At 50.5% G+C, this 20,547-nt stretch overlaps 3 protein-coding genes across 3 annotated transcripts; all 3 read left to right on the plus strand.

Annotated features, from left to right (window-relative positions):
- The first annotated feature begins 6,076 nt into the window (after positions 1-6,076).
- LOC100897217 (uncharacterized) lies at positions 6,077-7,294 on the plus strand. The gene is made up of 2 exons (XM_018641198.1): positions 6,077-6,241; positions 6,397-7,294. Exons 1-2 carry the CDS (start codon positions 6,089-6,091, stop codon positions 7,219-7,221), a joined length of 978 nt encoding a protein of 325 aa, XP_018496714.1. The 5' UTR covers positions 6,077-6,088; the 3' UTR covers positions 7,222-7,294.
- Positions 7,295-8,801: 1,507 nt separating this feature from the next.
- On the plus strand, positions 8,802-10,783 carry LOC100897360 (tRNA methyltransferase 10 homolog A). Its single transcript, XM_003747864.2, has 5 exons — positions 8,802-8,961; positions 9,242-9,489; positions 9,648-9,818; positions 9,917-10,242; positions 10,331-10,783. The coding sequence occupies exons 2-5, from the start codon at positions 9,244-9,246 to the stop codon at positions 10,578-10,580; spliced, it is 993 nt and encodes a 330-aa protein (XP_003747912.1). The 5' UTR covers positions 8,802-8,961; positions 9,242-9,243; the 3' UTR covers positions 10,581-10,783.
- Positions 10,784-17,687: 6,904 nt separating this feature from the next.
- Positions 17,688-19,237, plus strand: LOC100907333 (uncharacterized). The gene is made up of 2 exons (XM_003747848.1): positions 17,688-17,892; positions 17,998-19,237. The coding sequence occupies exons 1-2, from the start codon at positions 17,725-17,727 to the stop codon at positions 18,859-18,861; spliced, it is 1,032 nt and encodes a 343-aa protein (XP_003747896.1). The 5' UTR covers positions 17,688-17,724; the 3' UTR covers positions 18,862-19,237.
- Positions 19,238-20,547: the final 1,310 nt, after the last annotated feature.

The raw sequence follows: 20,547 nt of genomic DNA on the forward strand, positions 1-20,547 counted from the left end.
CGGAGAGAAGCATTTTCATCTTCTTCTGGAAAAAATCCTCTCATACTGCATGTCGATGTCCTCGTTGAGGGACTCAGGGAGCTTCTTGGAGCTGAACACGCCCAGGAACATGTCGAAGAGCTTCGATACGAAGAAATGGTAGTCGCTGTTGACGCACCAGCGTGCGATACATTTCGAAGTGAGATATTTCTCTTCCATGAAAACGATTGCGGTCTGCGCTGCGAGTCTATCACGGAGCCAGTCCCCCTGTAGACCAGGCAGCGTTGTTGCTAACGAATTCTTCTTCATTCGCTCCTTCAGTCTTTCACCATATATTGGGTCATCGGCAGTCCTCTGGAAAAAAGAAAAATAAAGAACAGCCCGCCGAAGTGTCCGGGGAGCGTATTCTGAATATTTTGTCATTGAATTTGAGCGGGTTTGCGAAAGACTCCTATTCTTACGTCGATCATGTTTTCCGCCGGCGTGTTCGCGGGATAGACCACGGTCATGTCCGGCCTCTTAAGGACGTCATTCAAGCTCCTGAACCGAAACGTAGGCTGCACCACAACGAGATTAGCTCGCAGAGAACCAGCGAATGAGTGCGAGAGGAGCATGCAGTTTATCAGCCAGGTGAGCAAGACGGCGCGTTCGAACCAAAGCTTCGATCGCTTCTCCGATGTAGCTGTGGACGGGAGAACGACAAGGAATGTTTTCATACTTCTGGACGGAGACCAGGATCTTCGATCGCCTTGACTGAAGTTGACTACCTTCTTGAAGCAAGACGGCGAAAGCAATGAAGAGCCATTTCATTATCGTGTCTCCGAGAGTTCCCCTTCCTCGAACGTCGTTGACAACATTATACGCGACTAGCAGTGCAACGATTGACGCCAAAGATACAGTCAAAAAGACCCACGTCTGGGAATGAGCCGTTTTCAGAGTTCCTGTTCGAAGCCGCACAGAACATGGCTTATGGAGCGGGGGGGGGGGGGGAAGGTCTTTTCGATTATCACCAATGAAATATCCTGCATTGCTCGAGGGTGCATTGGGACTGTGTGAGGACGAGCATTCGAGGAGCGATAAAAACCGCCGAGTCGGGCTTCGGGGTCTCTGACCCTGGAGGGGCCATGGATACCTACCACAGAGTCGAATGCGTTGGTGAATGAAGTCGGGGCCTGAATGTAATCATGTTTCATTCCCGAAATGATGCTGAAGGCCGTGAACGAATCTTGCGAGCGACTCATGTCATGGAGAAGCTCGTTCATTATTGGATGCACGGGAAAGGGACCGGCCGCGATATCGGCTTCATTTCGTAACACAGTGTCCAGCATACCGGTTAGACGACCCGTTGCTTCTTCCACCATTCCGTATCCACCATCCGAGGGAGGCACAACGCTGTATCTAGGTAGGAGAACCACGGAGCTCAACTGAGTGAGTCAGGCGTTCAAATCATGAAAACAGATCGGATTCGTGGAAATGACTTACGACATGTTCAAAGAGGCCGTAATATTCGTGAGCATTGATCCCAGATTGCCTTCGAGTCGAATCGAGCCATCGGATTGCGGTCTCAATAGATAGAAAGGGCCGAACTGCAATTCAGAGCTCGGATGGCCTATTACCGCCTGCATATTGCGTCGGTGATGAAAAGATCACGGACCACCATCGATCAATCTGCTGAAAAATTTTCGAGAGTCTTCGCTCACTCACAGGAACTACACAGATCCTCAAATTGTAGCCGGTCCAGGTCTTCATTTCCAGGATGATTATTTCCCGAACAAACATTCACGGAGTGAGTCACTGACTAAAATGAGAGGCGAGAGACTTCATCCGCGGAACGGCTTGGCCCACTTCCCACACATCGTTATACATGGCCACTAATAGCATAGCTCATTGAGTTGATTAAACGGAATAGAATGGCTTAGAGATCCGTTCTCGATCTGCGGAGCCTCGCAGAACCGATCCGAAACGTGAGCTCCGGCTATTGTCGTACAAGTCCGCGGGGAAAAACATGCCGAAATGAACCATTTCGATTCATCAACATTCCGATTCATTCCGGTGAGATCCGAACAGTGATTTGTTTCAGAGACTATTCGAGTATGATGGATCGGTAATAATTGTGGAAAACCCGAATCCGAGTCGTTCACCTCTCACCCAGAAGAGAATCGCACTGTACCAGTCGTGGAATGAGAGGTGAGGGAAAATTGTTGCTGACAGAGAAAAACGCGGAATCCAGGAGAACCTAAGTCTTCCGCTCGTCCGTGGTCGCTGAGATGTCTTGAGAACATTTCTGCTTCCCGCAGACCGCGTGACGATTCGATGGGTCCGAGATGCCTCAAACCCTTGGAGGGTTCCGAAGATAGTGATCAGTTATCAACCTTCTTCACTCTGGAGATGATCTCCAGCAAACTTCTCGTCCCGGATTCAGGCCGTTGCCACAGCGCAATCGGGAGAGCGACTTCTTGGAACTCCCACCATCCGACAGGCCACTCCCTGAAGCCCTATTGATCTCCATATCCTTCTCGGCCTCCTCTCTCCTCTCGGCTCCAAGATTCGACGACCTCCGCCCGTACTCGGGTTGAATTAACGCTGAGAATGAGCGAAGTGAATGCTCCTGAAAATTCCGGTCGTAAATGAAAAATTGATGAAATCGTCGGACGCGATTCCCTCAATGGACGCTTCTGCTTTATTCGCAGTGCTCAACAGTGCCGACGTGGGGCGGCAGGCTAAGTGCTGCCTCGGGATCCGAAAGTGAAGTCTGCGAGCAGATTGACGAGCGATGCTCTATTGGGGATCAGTTTCATCAGAAGTTGTCACCGCTATTATGCGGAAAACAAAATCGCCCGCGATCCGTGACCACTTTTCGTAAGACACTGCTTGGTGCCTTGATGATCCTGCAACGTTTTACGAATGGTCACTTCTGGCGCGCGGGCCCGCGGCGTCGCTCTTTGCGTCACACTTAGGCGACTTTCCAACTTCCAGCGGGCTTAAATGCCTCTGACTCGTGACGCTTAATGTATGACTCATCCCGGGGCTGTATTTCTCAGGGAAATTCGTCAAGTATATGGCCGTGGATTGCGAGATCTGCCTCCCGCTCGCCGAACCGTGGAACGAGAATTACCGTATCCGTAAATCTAGACGACGTTTGATGAAAGTCTGACTTGCATGACACTATCAACGATCTCGCTCAAACAAAATTCAAAACACGACCGAATCCCAGATCCGAGGTTTGATTTTGACCTACAGCGAGTCCGGTCGGCACGGAGTGATATAGCTACGCGAAGCTCCATTGTAAATACATCGAGGACGAATTTCGGCCCAATGGACTATTGACGTGAGCCCACCTGCTGGGGCGTCGAGGAATTCTTCGAGGGGGAGTTCGATGCAGTGGCAAATTGACTCCGGTGTCGGCCTCGAGCATGGGAAGTTCAGGACCTCGAGACCCGTGTCACGTAGAGGTATCTCCTGCGGGACCAGAAATTTCCAGGGTCCCTCGGCACGGATACAATCTGAGGGTTTTCCCCCCACCGGATTCGCGACACTCCCTCCAATCCTGAGCAAGCACCTAAGTTCTTCATTCTCGACGCCGGCACACGGAGACTCTCGAAGACCTCCCGATCGTTGAGAAACCGCGAGATCTCGCGAATTGAATTGGTCATCAAGACGCGTGAGCCCGTCCCGCCTCTGAACGGAGTCTGCAAATCACTGGGTTAATTATTATTCACCTCCACGAATAATTAAAGCAAGAACCCGATGGACATCGCGAAGAAGCAGCGGCGTCACAACTGAGCAGGCTTCTCTCCCGAAATGACGAGAGCATCCTGAGATCAATTTTCATACAGTGCCCCCAGCATGTCGAGGAGCCGGAGCACACCGATTTCCTCTGGGTATCTTCTACTCCTGGCAAGCGATTCCCCCTTCGGATCCCATATGGGAAATTGGGAGAAACATGAGAATCAGATCAACGAATCCGAGCTCATTGCCGGTGTTGATGCCATGACAGATGTTCTAGGGACCACCCGTTTCCTCAAAGAACTGGTCATCATCCAAAAACCAACGCTGTTCATTGACAATCAGACGGACGTGAACCTGATGCTTGACAGAAATAAAAATACTGAGCACGGTATTCCAGGGAACGCCGATTTTCTTCTGAGAGATGCCCGGGCCGATCAAGATCCGTATCTCGTTCCCGATGACGGACAGTTTAGCATGTATCAGATTGAACCGCGAGCGGAATATGTGTTTTTTCTTCGCCATCGCGGGCACAGCTTTCGGTCCCAATCGGACTTGGAGAATTTCAAGGAATCTATGCTTCACAACCGGTCGTCTTAGTCTCTTTCACCGCGGAACAGAGAGGGTATTCAGTCTGACACTTTGTCGGTCGGTCGAACAACCTTCCACTCACTTAGTCAGTTTATCATTCAGCCCCCCGCTCGCGCAACCGCCCCCAGCGTCTACCGATCCAGTGACTTTCTCTCGGCCAGAGAACTCAAGTGCAACGGAAATGAACAGAGCGGTGAGTTCTGGTTACAGAGAAACTCCTTCTGGACTTTTCGCGGGCTACCTAGTTTTCGAAGCTAGACAGCATACTAGAGCTCGGGTCGGCTCTGACCTCTTGCGGAGACCTGGACTCTGGCCTATCGGATCTCGGTGAGCACAAAACCGAAGCTGTCCGGCCCGGCAGTGCCAACAGAGCTCACTCGGTGCTCTGATCAAGAGCAATAATTGTACCCAGGCGAATCACGGCCGGGTTCTGCAACTAAGTCCGGCAGCCGCGATCGCCCGCCGACCACCTTCCGCTTGAGTGGCGTCGCTCCACCAAGTGGAGTCACGGGGTCAGGGGAGGCACATTGCGGAAGCGGAGTTTCTCGAAGAGGAGAGTGAACTTGTTCCACAGACGAGGAGCTAACCGCGTTCCTCCTTTAGCCAGTGCGTCGGTAGATCGAGAGTCGAATGCCGTGGAGTAGAGTGAATCGATTCAATTTCAGGTGTTGATGATCCTTGTCGCCCTGAGCTTGACATGGTCAGCGGCGCTCGCTGGGAGACATGAGCGAAGTTTTCTGGCGCTCATCGGAGCTCAAGCCGCTTTCCCGCTGGCATTGCCGTTGATAGGGTCGATGTTTAGGGGACGACCAGCCAGAGATTTCTACGGTTTCGCCTATGCCGATAGCGATACCGAGAGGATACAATTTTTCTAACCTGGAACTAATCTCTAGTTATATATTCAATGACGTTCCTGGTAGGTAGTGGTTCTCTCTTGGTCGGGCAGCCGTAACTGTTCATTCCGTCTCGACTCGTGTTTCCTTTGTGCTCAATGTTGATTGACCGAGAAAGTGAGAATGATCGATAAATTGATAGTGAGCCATAACGGCAGGCCTTTTTTTTCACTCTTGCCTAATCATTGCCTCACGGATATCGTTGTTGGGACTGACGGCTTCGGATGTTCTTCGGGGAAAGAAATTTAGACAGTAAATAAGTTCGGGACTCCTTGACAATCAACTGTATTGTCACAATATTATGAAATTCCGTTGTCGAACCACGGTTATATTCCGCGAATTTTTTTCGGATGTCGATGTTCACCGCGGACTTTGGGACTCGACTTCCAGAACCCCGTGTCGAAGAGCACACCTGCGTTTCATCATGCTCCCACCAGGGATGCATTCACCCGACTGGGGCGCGTCCGAACCGCCACATCTAATCCATCATTACGAGCCTAAGCGAAAGTATGGTCCGGATTTCTTCTAGGAACTGATAGATAATTTCTCCGGGATGCTATCGAGTCGGTCCTCCGCAGATTTCCCTAATCGAAATGCGGTCACTATTTCGAGCGGACTTATCTCACTATGTGACTCCGGGGCGGGCTTCTCCTGACACCCCGATGGCGGGACTTCGACACCGGCGCGAGAACCCCAATCCTATGAAATGACTTTCACATTCCGGAATCACTCTTCGCACAAGCTAAAATTTGCGTTATCGCTCAGCTCGGCAGTTTACTCAAGGATAACGTGGGTAATCTTCCAGACTTCTTTCCCTTCACGTCGTAAAGCACGGGATCACCTATCCGCACTATTCAAATATTTCATTGTCCCGATCAGAGACCGAGGAACCGCCATAAATGTTGTTGTACGGCCCGGCTGCGTTAGGTTTCCTGTTCGCTGTGACGACTCCAGGATTCCTGCCCGATGAAGAGCTCGATCATTTGGTGGTCCTTTCTCGTCATGGGGAGCGGTACCCCTTGTCTCCGGTGCCAGAACTGGGAGATTTCTCGGTTAGTATGTCACCTCTAATGCTGTAGCGGTAGTGCGATGCTCGTTCGTTGTGCTGAGAAAGGCGGAACTCTAGAAACGAGCTCCGGAGGTTCCGCGATAATCTTCGAGTTCGAGAGATGCCAATGATAAGGTTCCAGCGTCGGCTTGATTTCAGTTAGGAGCTCTGACACCAAACGGCTTCACGGAGGAGAAGAACTTCGGGATTCAGCTCTCGGAATGGTACTCTGAGTTTTTCGAGAAGAAGCCGACGGCACACCTCGCCTCTGTGAACACGTCGCGCTGCATCGATACCGCGATCGCGATCATGGATGGACTCTCGATTGACGATTACTCGTTTGAACTGCTGGGAACGATCCGAGTTCTCCCGAATGATGTGGACAGTTTATTACCGCTGATCGAGCAGAGCAAGACACAGGTCCTGCCTCCGTGTCTTGACGCAGCTCTGGAGAATATTGAGCTCGGAACCTTCACGAACTTCCCCGAAAGCTCAGCCGACGTAATCCATGCAGTCCTGAAACTCCTGCTGGCGGATGCGGTCGACACCCTGATGCAATCGGGTTATACAGGGAAAGTACTCGGAGTCGATCTCGCCACATGTGTTGGAGCGGGGACGAAAGTTATGGGGGAAGATGCCTTTGCACGCCTGACAGATATCTGCCGACCTTCGCAGTGCGTCGCTATCATTTCGAAACTCATGGATGACCTTCGAGCATTAGCGAGTGAAAACAAGCCACCGAGGAAAAGCGTGAGCGTGTATGGATTGTCAGATGTGCACATCCTGGACCTACTACAGTCTCTCTTACCGCAGTTCAACCACACCAGACCCCAATTCGGTGGCTACATCCTCTTGGAGTTGCGAGGAGACGACGTGAGGATTTTGACGGGTCAACATGTATCCAGTCAGCCGAAAGAGCGGGCATCGCTGAATATACGAGAAGTCATACACTTGCTACAGAACAGGGTCGGTCCTACCGTCTAAGCAGGATACCGAATCCACCCTACCAGCGCAGTGCTGGAATGCTTACACGAAATTCCCATATTCCAAATAAATCCCCGGTGCTTGGAGTGGTTGGCCACCCTTGAATATTCGGAGGAGGGACAGGAATGTGACCCATTTACGGTAAACCTGAATATATATCCATCAGCTCTCGAGCATATTGATCCTGGACTTAGCGCCAAGCGACGTCTCTGGTCTTCTCAAATGATTGCTCATCGAGAGTCGATCCGATCGCGCAGACGACCCTCCCTGCATCGCTATCGGGAACATCAATTATTCCTCGCCATATTTGGCATCCGAGTAATTGATTGTCCTCGAGGAAACATCACACCAGATCATTCAGCGCGTCACGGTGGGAGACATATCTTGCTGCCCATTCCCGAGCTTCCAGTCCGCGAAAAAGCACATGCATCATTTGAACTTTAGCCGCCGAAGCAATCACCGACAGGCCGGATCTCGTAGCGTACCTTACCGAATTTCGGCATATGATCGACATGGTAGACGTCATCGTCTGTTTTCGTGGTGGGCGAATAGAAATCCATTACCCGTGCGTCTGCAAGAAACTGTAAATGCTGCTGTCACACCTGCTGAGTAGGCTGCATTCCTGGGGGATCTTTATGTACCGATCTCGTAGCAGTGGATGCCTCTTGGGAACAAGGACGAAAGCAATTTCTGCGAATCGACCGATATCCGTGCTCCAAGCCTAGGTACCGGAGAGGTCTTCGTGATTACCGGAGACCTCCGAAATTTCCATGTCCAAAATCTTCCACCAGAATCATGAAGAAGGAAGCACGCTCGAGGACCGTCATATATATCTCCATGAGCCTGATATTTTCAAATTTCTCCTGAGAATGAATTTTTGCTCGAGAGCCCATATGGCGATGTCGCGATTCTGTGCGGACGGGAAGTTGCCAACCTGCCATATGGTCTTCCAATGTTCTGCGTTCGCCGATTCTCCTCGCACGGGGAATTCTCGAGAGCTGAAAACAGAATCACTAGCCTTCAGGATATTGTATGCACCTTGACTCGTGACTGAACTTGAGGAGCTTGGAAAGTTCGACTTGCGACTTCAGCCCCGACTTACTAGGTAGTGGCGAACAGAAACTAGCCGAGCGAGGCGATCATTGCAGTGACGACGGATTGTGTGCTGAATGGTGATGAATTCGAAAGAGTTCTGACCCCGATCCCCGTTGTGATTTTCAACCAGAAGACTTCCCCAACCGCTCCGCTAGAAGATAGCGAAATGAGATCCCTTAACGCGTGGTGCCGCCTCGAGAGCGGAGATGCGGAAAGAGCATGGTGACATGCTCGATATCGACTGCAAGTCTAAATTAGGAATTCACATCGAAATTTGAATGCCTCTTCCATTGCGCACAGGGAATATAGGGAAGAGAACGTTTCAATCGAGATTTGGCGCGCCAACCGAGCAGACGACAACGATGAGTTCCAGGTGGTGGCGAACAACAACACGGACAGCGCGCTTCTCCGGGATCCACATGTGTTTTTCTTCTCCGATCTCCATCTCGACCGGATAACCCACAATGAGAGGAGAATCTGGAGAATCTTCACGGGGCTCATTTCATTCCGTCAATTGATTGAATTCAGAGTTTGTCTCCTGATTGTCAACTAAGGATTTCGCCATAAAATCGGATCGAGAAGGATCCGATTCTTGCCGTGTTATTATTGTGAAGTCGACCGGCTGGTCGCGCTGATATTCAAAAGGTGAGATCGAGAATACAGTGGCCTTCCGAGGGGAATACATTTTCGGCCCGAATTCACATCTCTCAATTCCAGTTATGTCACCGGGCGGAACGGCAAATAAGCGTGAACTCGGCAGTACCGCCAGATCTTAAAAAAATCGAGTATCTTTTCCTGATGCGTCTGAAGGGACCCGGAGGGACGGTCACTTTAGCGGGGAGAGTAAGGGACCCCGGGCCCAATAGGTAGTTCGTGAATCTGTCTATGCCAGTCTCATTACTTCTGATCCCTAATCTCTCCGCAGACATGGCAGGAAAGGTGGAGACTGCGCGAGAAGAAGGTACTGCGGTGGAGAACAGCCTCCTCATAAAAGGGAGTCTGGACATAGAGGCCACTTTGCGAGATTCCGATCTGCCCGAGAAAGATCGACTGAAGCTCAAAACTTTGCGAGACCAGCTCTTAGCCCAGGACATCGCGAAACATCGAAGAAAAAAACTGTGGAAGGAGGTCGATTGGGTAATCAATCGTAAGCGGCGGAATGATCAAAAAAAGGTTCGTCTCTACGTGGTTCAGGTCCGATGTATGACTAAGAGCTCCACGAGCGACGTCGATCCATCGAATCATGGAGGGGTACCATTATAGAGAGAACGTTGTGTTTTCCGGCTCCTCGGCCTGGTTCAGCATTAAGGAGGAATCGACTCCGTTTCCAGCAAGAGCGGAAGAAACGCCGCCTCGAGATCCGAACGGGGGTCCGAGAACCTTCACAGAAGAGGGCTAAAATCGTGAGGATGGCTGACAGCGACTGCAAAATCAAAGTTGCTCTAGACCTTAGTCTACACGATCTCATGACTGAAGCTGAAAGGACCAAAACCGGTAAACAGGTAGGCAGCATCCGAAATCATCACGAATCAGAACGCACCAAATTCTCACCGAATTCCTCGAAGAGATACGATATTGAATCTCCGTTGCCTCCGATAAGGTTCAAAGGTGCTATGCCATCAATCGACGGATGGAACAGCCGCTCCGATTGTATCTGACGGGCCTCCGCGACGCTGAAGCAATGACGAAAAACCTTTTCGGCTTCGAGAATTGGGACGTCTTCCGTGCCGAAGACGATCACGTGTCTCATTTTGGGAAGGAGAAAGTTGTTTACTTGACAGGGGATTCCGAAGTCGAACTCGAAGATTTTTCGGAAGACGAAGCTTACGTTATTGGCGCAATGGTCGATCACAATCGCCACAAGGGGCTAACTCTAAAAAGGGCTATTGAGGCTGGAATCCGTCACGCTCGACTGCCGTTGGATAAGTACGTTCCGCTAGAATGTCCATGAGAACTTATTCGGATCCCTCAGATGCCGGGGCAAGCCTCTGATATAAGTATTACCCATTTTCAGATACGTGGACATGAAATCAAGAAAAGTTTTGACGATCGACCACTGCTTCCAAATCGTGCTGAATAGAGCGAACGGACTCAGCTGGCAAGAGTCGATCATGCGGGCTATTCCGGCAAGGAAAGGGGCGCAGTTAAAGGATGACGACGGCAATGAGGGGGTCGATGAGAATGAGAAAGAGCACGACCATGCGGACGACAGCGATCCGGATCTTGGCAAAGAATCGGATGATGAATGTCACGGATCGTCTTGACAGACCAACAATCGATCCGTGGATTCCGTCAATAAAAAAGATCTCCCCGACATCTCCGGCGAAGGTCGCTCGCATGCACCCCGCGAGAGAGCTACCTTCCTGCTTCAGTGAAGCTACCAAGCGTCATCTGGGGCAGTCGTCAGTAGTCGCCATTGTTGAATGCCCTCGATCGCACCAGGAGCGCTCCTTCCTCGGAGGACGTCCCGAGACGAACTTGTTCCCTGAATAATCTGTGTGTCCTCCATCTTTCCCCGAACCCCTGCGATACTGCCGGGATTCTTTTCATGGTATCAGAAACCTGTTGAACCTGCAAGCTCATTAGCGGTTCTCCGGACGGAGCGCACCGAAGCCCGTTCACCACGACCTCGCGGTCCCGGCTCGTGCCAATGAGTAAGCGGTCCGCTCCCTTTGTTTTTTCGTCATATTGGCGGGACCTTTAAATCGTGACAACTCTCGGACTCCTCCCCATTTTTATAAATATTTACATCCGATTTACATCCGTAAACGTTCTGCGTTATGGTGGAGACGAATGTTTCGAATTTATCGGGGTTTGGCGAATTTCTTGACGAATACATTTGTTGAATCGACATGACGTGCGCCTCGTGTGCTTCATCTACGTGGCCGAAGTGCTGCTTGAGGAACTTCGGTGCCGATTGATAGTCTCCTGCTCTTAGCCTGAGGTGCGCGATAATTTTCGCGGCTCGTCCGGTGACCGGCCGTTTCTTCAACCTTTCCATCTTTTGGAGTTATACCTGCGGTTTGCTGTCTAAGTATAATTGGAAGAAGTCGAACCACTCTTCAAATTCCTTCTAATCGCCGTCAAACTTCGGGACTTTGTCTCCTTTGATCTTCATGGCCGGGGTCGGCGAGATTGCCACGCCAACCGCATCTCTAATCGGGGACGAGGTGCACGACTCACTTGCTTGTGGTTTCGAATTGTCTTCGATTAAGCGCCTCAAGCTCGCGACCATATTTCTGAACAAGGCGTCGTATTTTTCTCATCTCAGTATCGACTCCGGTATTTTTGCTTCTTTTGTTCCGAACTGCCGGGGCAACATAGGTTGATAGGGTTCCTGCGCGTTCCGCCACTGCTCACGGTACCTTTCGACAACTCATCCACGAGAAGTCTGAAAGCGCCTCGGGTCGCTCGGATCTACTCGATTTTTCGGTCTTCTCTTCCTGGGACTCTTTTATTCCTTGCCATCACCAACCTCCAATGAATCGAGCATTTTGGATGTTTCGAATTCGTCATCCAGCTTGGCCACTAAGGGCCTCTCTTTCTCCTCGTTTCTTCTGACACCAAAATTTCACGAATATCACTGATCCCTTGGTAACTCCCAAGCTCGCCGGAAAACACTCATAAGTCTGAGAACCTGCTCGAGGTGACCGTGATCCGCGCCGGGCCCACTGTGTCTGCCCTCAACCCGGCTCAGGATGGAGGAGCCTTCTTTTCGTGCGCTAATAGCTGAGCCCGCGGCTCTCACGGCCCCCTCGACAAGTACGCCTTTCATTGAATCCATATTCTGTCTCTGAATTTGACAGCTGACTCTCCGCCGTTCCTGGGACGGGTTCGGTGACAAGTGTGTCCTTCATCTTCCCCCGAACTCCTGCGATACTGGCGGCATTCTTGTCAATGAAGATGAGGACGACGTCTCTAGTGACGATGAAGGACACGCCGCGTAATGGAGACCGACTGGGGGATCGAGTGGTGAGGGTTCCATATGAAGAGGACTAAGTCCTGCGTTGCATTCTCGACGAATCGCCGAAGAGTACAGCTGCGGACCCGAATTTCCAGCTGATAAACTCTGCGGATCCTGGAGTTTCGCCGGAGACTTATCCGGGGGGGGGGGCAAATGGGAGTCAAAAGAAAAGATTGAATAATAACTCCCTTATTATGACGAAAGGGGGAGGGTCTTCCAACGGAGCAGAGAATACGAATATATGCGGAGTCTCGGAAGCGGTGGGAGGGAAGCGAAGAGCAAATTAATTTTGCTCGTCCTCGCGATGAACCGAGGCTGGACCCTCAAACTTTGTCGAAGATTGGTCGTGCGAGTCGTGAAAAGCCCATTGAGGAGATTCGCACGTCTGAGCTGTTTGAGGGCAGATATATCACGGTGTCCAAGCAGTTCCGAGATCGGCTCCAGGCGAGAGACATCCGAATCGGCCCCACAATTGAACTTCAGACTTCTGATGCTGATGAAGCATTTTTGTGCTTCCTCAAGCACTGCCATGAGATAGTTGAGTTGGGGGAACCAAATCGGAGAACAATATAGTAAGTTACTATACTGTTCTCCAATTTCAGTGTTTGCCAAATTCATATCCATGAATATGGATAAATTCATATCCATGAATATGGATAAAATCATATTCACGATATGAATTTCAGGGAATTTGAGAAATTATGGAATTATTCTGTTAGTTACTATAGTTATAGTATTCTATTATCTCTATCTTCTTCTTCTTCTTCTCTATGAATAAAAATCTCCGCAGGCTTTCTATATTACCTACTAGCCGTGAGGGCGCTTCGCGCCCCCACAGCCTTAAGAAAATCGAGTGTTGCTTTTCGTTGTCCAAGGGGAAGGGTATGCAAGCAATAGATGATGAGTACTGATGACATCATAGAAGCAGCTTTGCATTTTGAGAAAAATAACGATCAATGGAGAAACACGTAAATTTCACGGAAAACATGCGGTTAAGCACTTAGAAAAGTATAACTCGACCTCACTGGAGTTATTGCGCATCGATCGGGATTTGGGGTCCTTTCGTAGGTGGAGAGCGCTAAAAAGTGGTCCGGTGTCAGACAGACATAGCGCTTTTATTATATAGGGGGATAGGGGAATGCTCGCCAAAACTGCTTAACGGATTCTCATTAAACTTGACAACATTACCCAACCCATTGCGGGATAGTTTGTATACGGTCAAAACCCGGATTCTGATTCCCCGAATCCCCCAAGTTTGCCTTTTGCCTCAGTCGGCTCAACATCGTCGTCTTTTTTTGCGTTTCTCGAGCGGTACAATCCGCTCGGTGAGGGGTAGCGAGCAACTTTACACGACCGAACGGGTCGTAACGGGAGTTCGATCGCTCTCTACGTTTCATCGTCCCCGAGAGACTTGAGGGTCGGAATCAAGATCGAGGACATCGGGGGCCAACTCCATACGGTCAAAACGGGAGTCTTATCGCTCTCGCGTCATCGTGCCCGTCCAGGCTTGAGAACGGGTGCCTTCCTCGCGAATTTAGGCCAAGGATGCACAGCGTTTTGTCTCTTGAAACTTGAAACCCGCTCAGCTGGGACTGCGGAGCAGCAGACTTTAAGCCTGGCATACGGAGACAGAGTGATGCGCGATGAGGGCGAATGGCTCACGGCTCACGGACAATCGAATCACTCTGCGTTGCGTTCGATTTTGATTCCACGCACCTTTTTCCATCCTGACGAGTCTCGGTTGTCGATGTCGGTGATATGAGCATCATATGTTCATCCTGTCGTGAGTTGTAAATCGAAAATGAATTCTGGGGAGCATGCGGCGCAGGTTAGAAATCGTGATGATTCTGTGTGGGAAATTTGGGGGCGGAATTCCCGATCATACCGACCGACAAAGTTCGGCTTCAAACGGCTGCGATTTGCCGTGCTTCCCGTGCGTGTCAATGAGGCACAAGGTAAATCACTGCAGGCATGCGGCCTGATCTTCGAGAATCCATGCTCATATCGCACGGATGACGATTCGTAGAATGTTTACGTGTCGGTGAGTTGTCGAATTCGTTTGTTGTGTACGCACCGGCTACTGAGACAAAAGACTCCGTTTATCTTCGAATGATCAGTTGAAGATTTATATGAGCATCATCTGTTCATGTTTGGAAATAAATCATCGGGGTACATGATGTGAAGGTGGGTGAGTGTGATGCGTAATGTTTCGGTATGGGATTCTGATGATGTCCGAAGTTCGGACTTCAGAACAATGCTTTCGGCACAAACCGGATGGTGAGACCAAAGGTGTGTGTGTGGTGCCCGTTAGGCTTGAGAGTCAGGGAATCGGAAACGGGGGCCAAATTCTTACCGTCGAAACGGGAGTCGTGTCGCTCTCGCGGTTATCGTGCCCGTTCAGGCTCGAGAGTCAGGGAATCAAGATGGGATTTATATGAGCATCATATGTGTTCATGTTTGGAGATGAATCCTCGAGGCATATGATGCGCAGGTGGGTAAAACTGATTTTTCGATGTCAGATTCTGATAATGCGTGAACTTCGGACAAAATAGCAGAAAACGAGCTAAGGAAAGCATCGCAAATATAACGGCTAGAGTTGCGATTTGCGATATGAGAAGACATTTCTTTCCCGAAAAAAGGACGATGTCCGCGCGGACATCGGGACCGGGACGGAAAGCGGACATCAGAAGCGGATACTCTGTTCCATGTTTTTTGCCCTTTCCATGGAATTGATTCGACTTTCCAACCATTTTCCTAATAAGCAACAATCGACTGAACTTCGATGCCGTAAGGATCGCGCAGAGACAATTCGCTGAGTGAGAAGAAAATTTCCGACCCAGCCCCCGGCGCCTCTGGCTCACGCTTGTGCAGCCAAGACCTCGGTGCCCTCGGCGAAAAATTAGCGCAGAAATTCAATTTTTATCATCGAATCTAGCGGTATTTCCTCGAAAATTCCGGAAAGCGGACATTCCCGAGAAAACCCAAAAAAAGCGGTCAAAGCGGACAAAAGAGGACGTGTCCTCTCATATCGCAACTCTAATCATGGCACATGTCCGAGAAGGAAACGAGCATCGGAGATCGACGGAGACCATACCGTGAATCTCCTAATAGTGACCCAGTCTTCTATATCTTCAAATGCTACCGGTTGGGGCTTCTATTGGAGAGTGGCTCACAATATTTCAAGGATCGCGTCGGAAAAAGTTATCAGTGATTATGGAAGTCTGGGGGAATGTGTGTTCACGATATAGAGCTCGGCAATCAATGCACGTTAGCGACCGTCCCGGAAGGACTCCTTCAGGCGAAGATACTTGGGCGCCGATGTTCCGACGTCGGGAGCTTCGGGAGCTTCTTCTGGAGGGGGGCTTTCGTTCTCCCAGGAGCTCTGGCAGGGTGGCTTCTATTGGAGAGCTTCTACTATGAAAGAGGGCTGCCCTCGGTAAACTCACGGTAAAATGCTTTGAGCCGCAGCGAAGCGCGGCAGGGTACGCTAGTACTATTAGTAACTTTGGGATGACGATGCTCGGGTAAGGACGGACATAGAATTCTGCTTTTCTTATGATGGTACATGAGCACGGAAATCCAACTTTGGTGACATGAGTACTCCAAGATCTCGAGTGACACCGGCTGACGGGAGCCTTGCACCATCCAGATGATAGATGATATTCGTGACTGTTTTGCCCATGTTTCAAGACCACAGTTTTCTCGAGCAAGAGTTGCATGAAGTTATCCAGACACCATGATAAAAAGTTGTCTTCGGCACTTTCCCGACGATATTGCAGAAGCTCGCCATTATCCCGAGCTTCGCCCCTCGCAGAACAGAGAGGGTATTCCGTCGGACTTTCGGTCGATCGTTCAGCCGAGCCTCTTCCCAGCTGGTCATTATATCAGTCAGCAGTCAGTCACTCATTCGCTAGACCGCCTGCAGCTGGCCAAGTGACTCCTTCCCGTCCGGACAACTACGAGAATGGTCAACACGGTGAGTTTAGACCGAAGTCCCGACGTGAAAAGAGCGTGTGAGCGAAGTCTTTTGGAGTGCCGAGCGAGCTCGTTCCGCTGACGAAAGCTCAACATGATGGTCACTAGACAAGGACGACGCTTCCTGCGAATCAGCTTCCGAATACCATGGATGAGTGTTCCGATTTGCTTACAGGCGATGATGATTCTTATCGCTTTGAGCTCTTTTTGGGCGGCAACATGTGCAAGGAGACACGAGGGGGGTATTCTAGCGCTCCTCGGAGCCCAAGCAGCCCTCCCCATGTCTCTGCCATTGTTTGGGTCGATGTTGAACGGACGACCAGCCAGAGATTTTCACGGCTTTGCCTACGCCGATAGTGACAACGAGAGGATACAGTACTTCTGATCCGGATCTGTGCTCAAGGTACATACAGTTCAACCTCGACAATCGAGCGCCTCGCCTTACGGATGATTCGATTCACGAACTTTTCGTTCCAGATGAGAATCATCAGTGACGACGGCTCCGATGATGACACTTCCGCAGCTTGATTAATACCCTGGATAGTCTAATTTATAGCGGGCTCGTTTACCCGGGATTCATCGTACGACAAGAAGACCACGCGGGTCGATCAACGCCCTCTCCGGAGATCTTTCCCGGTGTTCCGATATTGGACACCTGACTTTCGAGTTTACGGCGTGCCCCTTTATTGGAGACAACGCGGCTGTTCGAGACTGCCCCTCGATCTGTGTCGACCCCCGAGAAGCTCCTCTAATATTGATGACTGCTCTTATGATCGAGACTGTTCTCTGCTCGAGAGCGCTTGTCAAATTGGCATGAGCTCACGAGAGGGACTATGCTCAAACATCGTAATCCTCGACTCACGATCGATCTCCCGGAACGGATTACGTTTGTGACTCGAGTTTGACTGTATACATAAACATGTAAATGGAGATATACGTAGTGTATCGAGGTCTCTCTGCGGGAGAGTACCCGCCGGCGAACATTCCGTCCAGGCTTAAGTGTTCGTTTGTTTACCATATAGATTGTAGATCAACCAGGATTGATCGATCAAGTGTAAGTGAGCAATAAATGCGGACAAATCGAGTGTGGAGAGGATGGTATCTAAAATTACGACATCGAAGGATATTATGCGATGCGAATCTATTAATACGCTCACGATTTGACGGGTCTCTTCAAATATTATACTATGCCAGTCCAATTCGATCCAACTCTACAGATAACACCCTATCCTCTATGCCGCTCGAGAAGCGAGTCGCTCAGACACGGATTGATCTAACCTGTTCCGAAACAAGGTCTTTTGAAGACCGATATCAATCGACGAGGGGTGAGGAAAGCCCGCACAAATTCCCATGGCTTTTGATCCGTGGCTTAGCGTCAAAGGGTCTCTCCAGTGGCCTTGCATGATTGCTCATCAAAAGTCGACCCAATCGTGAATACGGCCTTCCACTTAACGCTCCAGACGATATCAATGTGGCAAATGAGCCCCTTCACGCTCCCTGTGGCTTTCCTGGCTCTTTCTACCATCCGAGCCATCGATTGTCTCCGGAGTTCCGACACGGTGGATCATTTGCAGATATTAGCGCGTCATGGTGAAAGAAATCCGCTGTTTCCAGTGCCCGAGCTCGGAGAATTTCAGGTTTGTTTCTTGGAGTTTCATGTTTGTTCTTATTGAACATAGCGATCACGGTGCGCTAAGCTGACGAACCCCCGGATCGAAACCTCTCACGAGGAACCCTTGCAGATTGGGGGTCTTACGCCGAGAGGATACGAACTGGAAAAAGAGTTCGGAAAACGGCTCCTCCTGTGGTACCCGGAATTATTCGCTGCTTCGCCCACCATAACCTGTATATCGGCCAATCAATCGCGCTGTGTCGATTCTGCGGAGGCAATCGTTGAGGGACTGGGCTTCAAGGAGTACAACACCGAAGTTCTGTACATGCTCGACTTCGTTGACCTCGACGTCACGCTCATACGTCCGTTTTTGATGGAAGCGAATGAAATTTTACTGCCGGCGTGTGTGCAAGAAGCTGTGAGTGCCGTTATCGCACCAACTAAGGAGAACAGCCCACCCAGCCTTTCGGCCTTGGCTGAAGGGCTCTTCAAAGCCCAGATAGCGGACTCGATCGATACTCTGCTTCAATCCGGATACACGGGCACTGTCTTCGGTGTGAATCTTGGGAAGTGCATTCCTTCTGGGAAAAAACTCGTAAGCGAAAAAGCGTTCGCCAAACTAGCCGACATCTGCGCTTCGAGTCAGTGCACCGATGTAGTCCGGAAGGTCAAGGACGAACTCCAGGAATTTTCCGTACAGAATCTTCCACCAAGATCCGTGACGAGAAGTGTGAGCGTTTATGGACTCTCAGACAACCACGTGCTCGATCTCCTAAAATCCCTCCTGCCGCAGTTCAATCACACGCGACCGCAATTCGGAGGATACATCTTGCTCGAGAGCCGAGGTGACGATGTCACGATTTTGACCGGACAGGACGTTTTCAGTCTGCCAGAGGAACGAGCCGTCCTCAATGTGCATGAGGTTATTCAGCTCTTACGTCGACGAATACTTACCGCAGAGAGAACTTTCGCGAACGGAAATCAGAGTCGATAATAGTCGACCAAATGAGCCGGCCCGCACCCCGAGACGAGGAGAGAAACGATAACGGGAGCTTGAACATTCAATTCGCGACTAAAGATCCGACCCGCTTCGCAAGAGCGAACAGAAACTAGCTCAGTGAGGCGATGCTTGTTGTGACGGTGGATTACGCGATGTTTTATTCGCGGAACCACCGGGTTTTGGCGCCAATGAGGAAAGGTGATTCAACTTCTCATTGTGATATTCCAACAGAAAACTTTCTCAACCGCTCCGCTCGCAGCCGACGAAGCAAGATCTCGTACGCTGCCATCTGTAATCCATTTCAAGAAGCGTGCTTATGAAGTAAAAACGGAAATGTTTCATCATGTACAATGTTTCCGGCAAGTCTGATGAGAATGGAGCCTTTCTTATGCTCTATTGGGGAACTGGTCTCATTGTAAGATGGCTACGATCGGAAATAGCAGGGAGGATTCGGGCCGGTAGAAGGCCCGCTAAAAATTATCATGCGACCAGCTGGTTACTCCATCCGCTCAGCATCCGAGAACTTCAGCTTTGCAAAGACACGCGCCCTTAGTCCGAAAGAGACGAATGTAAAACAATTCGAACGATTATTTGACCTTCCGATGCGAATGCAAGATATTTTCGCACAACAACTATATGATTCAGGAACGGGGCCTAATACACAGCATAGAACTTCCAAACCTCAAAGATCCCCTCGCCGAATTGAGACACAGCGAGGAAACGAGAACCGCGCCTCGAGGCTGGTTTTTGATATGCGCTACCCGGATACGCGAGCTCGGGGACAACTATCATAATTGTACAGAGTTGACTCTTTGCGCGCACTCTGATGATTGTGATTGATGCTACCTCCACGCCTCAGGCACGCATAGCGAGTCTCCGATAGGACTTTCTGCCCTGTGTCGAACGCGCTCGAAATTCAGTCAGGATTCGTAGACAGAGCGCCAAGTGCCGGAAGAGGTCATGTGTCGGTCACTAGGACTCGATCGATGGATGTTGCAGGTTGCAGTTCTCGGCGAATCACGCGACCCCATGCCCGAATTTCCCCGAGAAGATTCGCAGCGATTGAACGCAGGAGTCTCGGAAGTAGTCGATCCGAGGTGGGGAGATTGTCAAGTCTCTCATGCGATGTTCCAGCCAAATCCTGAATAGCGCCTCCTGAAAATGGTGGAAGACGCAGAAGTCGCGTAGAATGTGGGAGAAGATCGAAAAGCGTCCGCATCAGTGCTTCTCAACCGGACTTCAGCAAAATCCCAGGGTTCCGCGAAACCTCGCTTAAGGGTTGCGCGGATGCTCAGTAGGGACCCGCAGAGCAAATGAGGCTGGGAACCTCTGGTCCACATGCAAATCCCGGTACCGGATGCGATGCGAGGCAATGCGGCGTCGGATCGGAGCGATCTCGGAAACGGCAACCCTTCCCAAAAATTCCATCTGAGGGTTTCGATTTTAGTATGCACATTGAGAATTGCTGATAGTTTCCTTTGTTGCTTAGAGCGAATGATCATAGCGCCTTCGGGTGGGCTGGGGCGGCAGCGCCCGGTCTCGGGCTGCACACCCGCAACATCCTGCCTTCCCCCTATCTGCTCAGAATAATATCGGTATGTCGTTCGATAGGGTTTCAGGTTTTCAGAATAGAAACCTGCCCTCCGAGCGACGCCGGCGTGAACCGCTCAACTCAGTTCC

This window comes from Galendromus occidentalis, unplaced genomic scaffold (assembly GCF_000255335.2).
Source record: "Galendromus occidentalis unplaced genomic scaffold, Mocc_1.1 scf7180000077525, whole genome shotgun sequence".
Taxonomy (NCBI): Eukaryota; Metazoa; Arthropoda; class Arachnida; order Mesostigmata; family Phytoseiidae; genus Galendromus; species Galendromus occidentalis.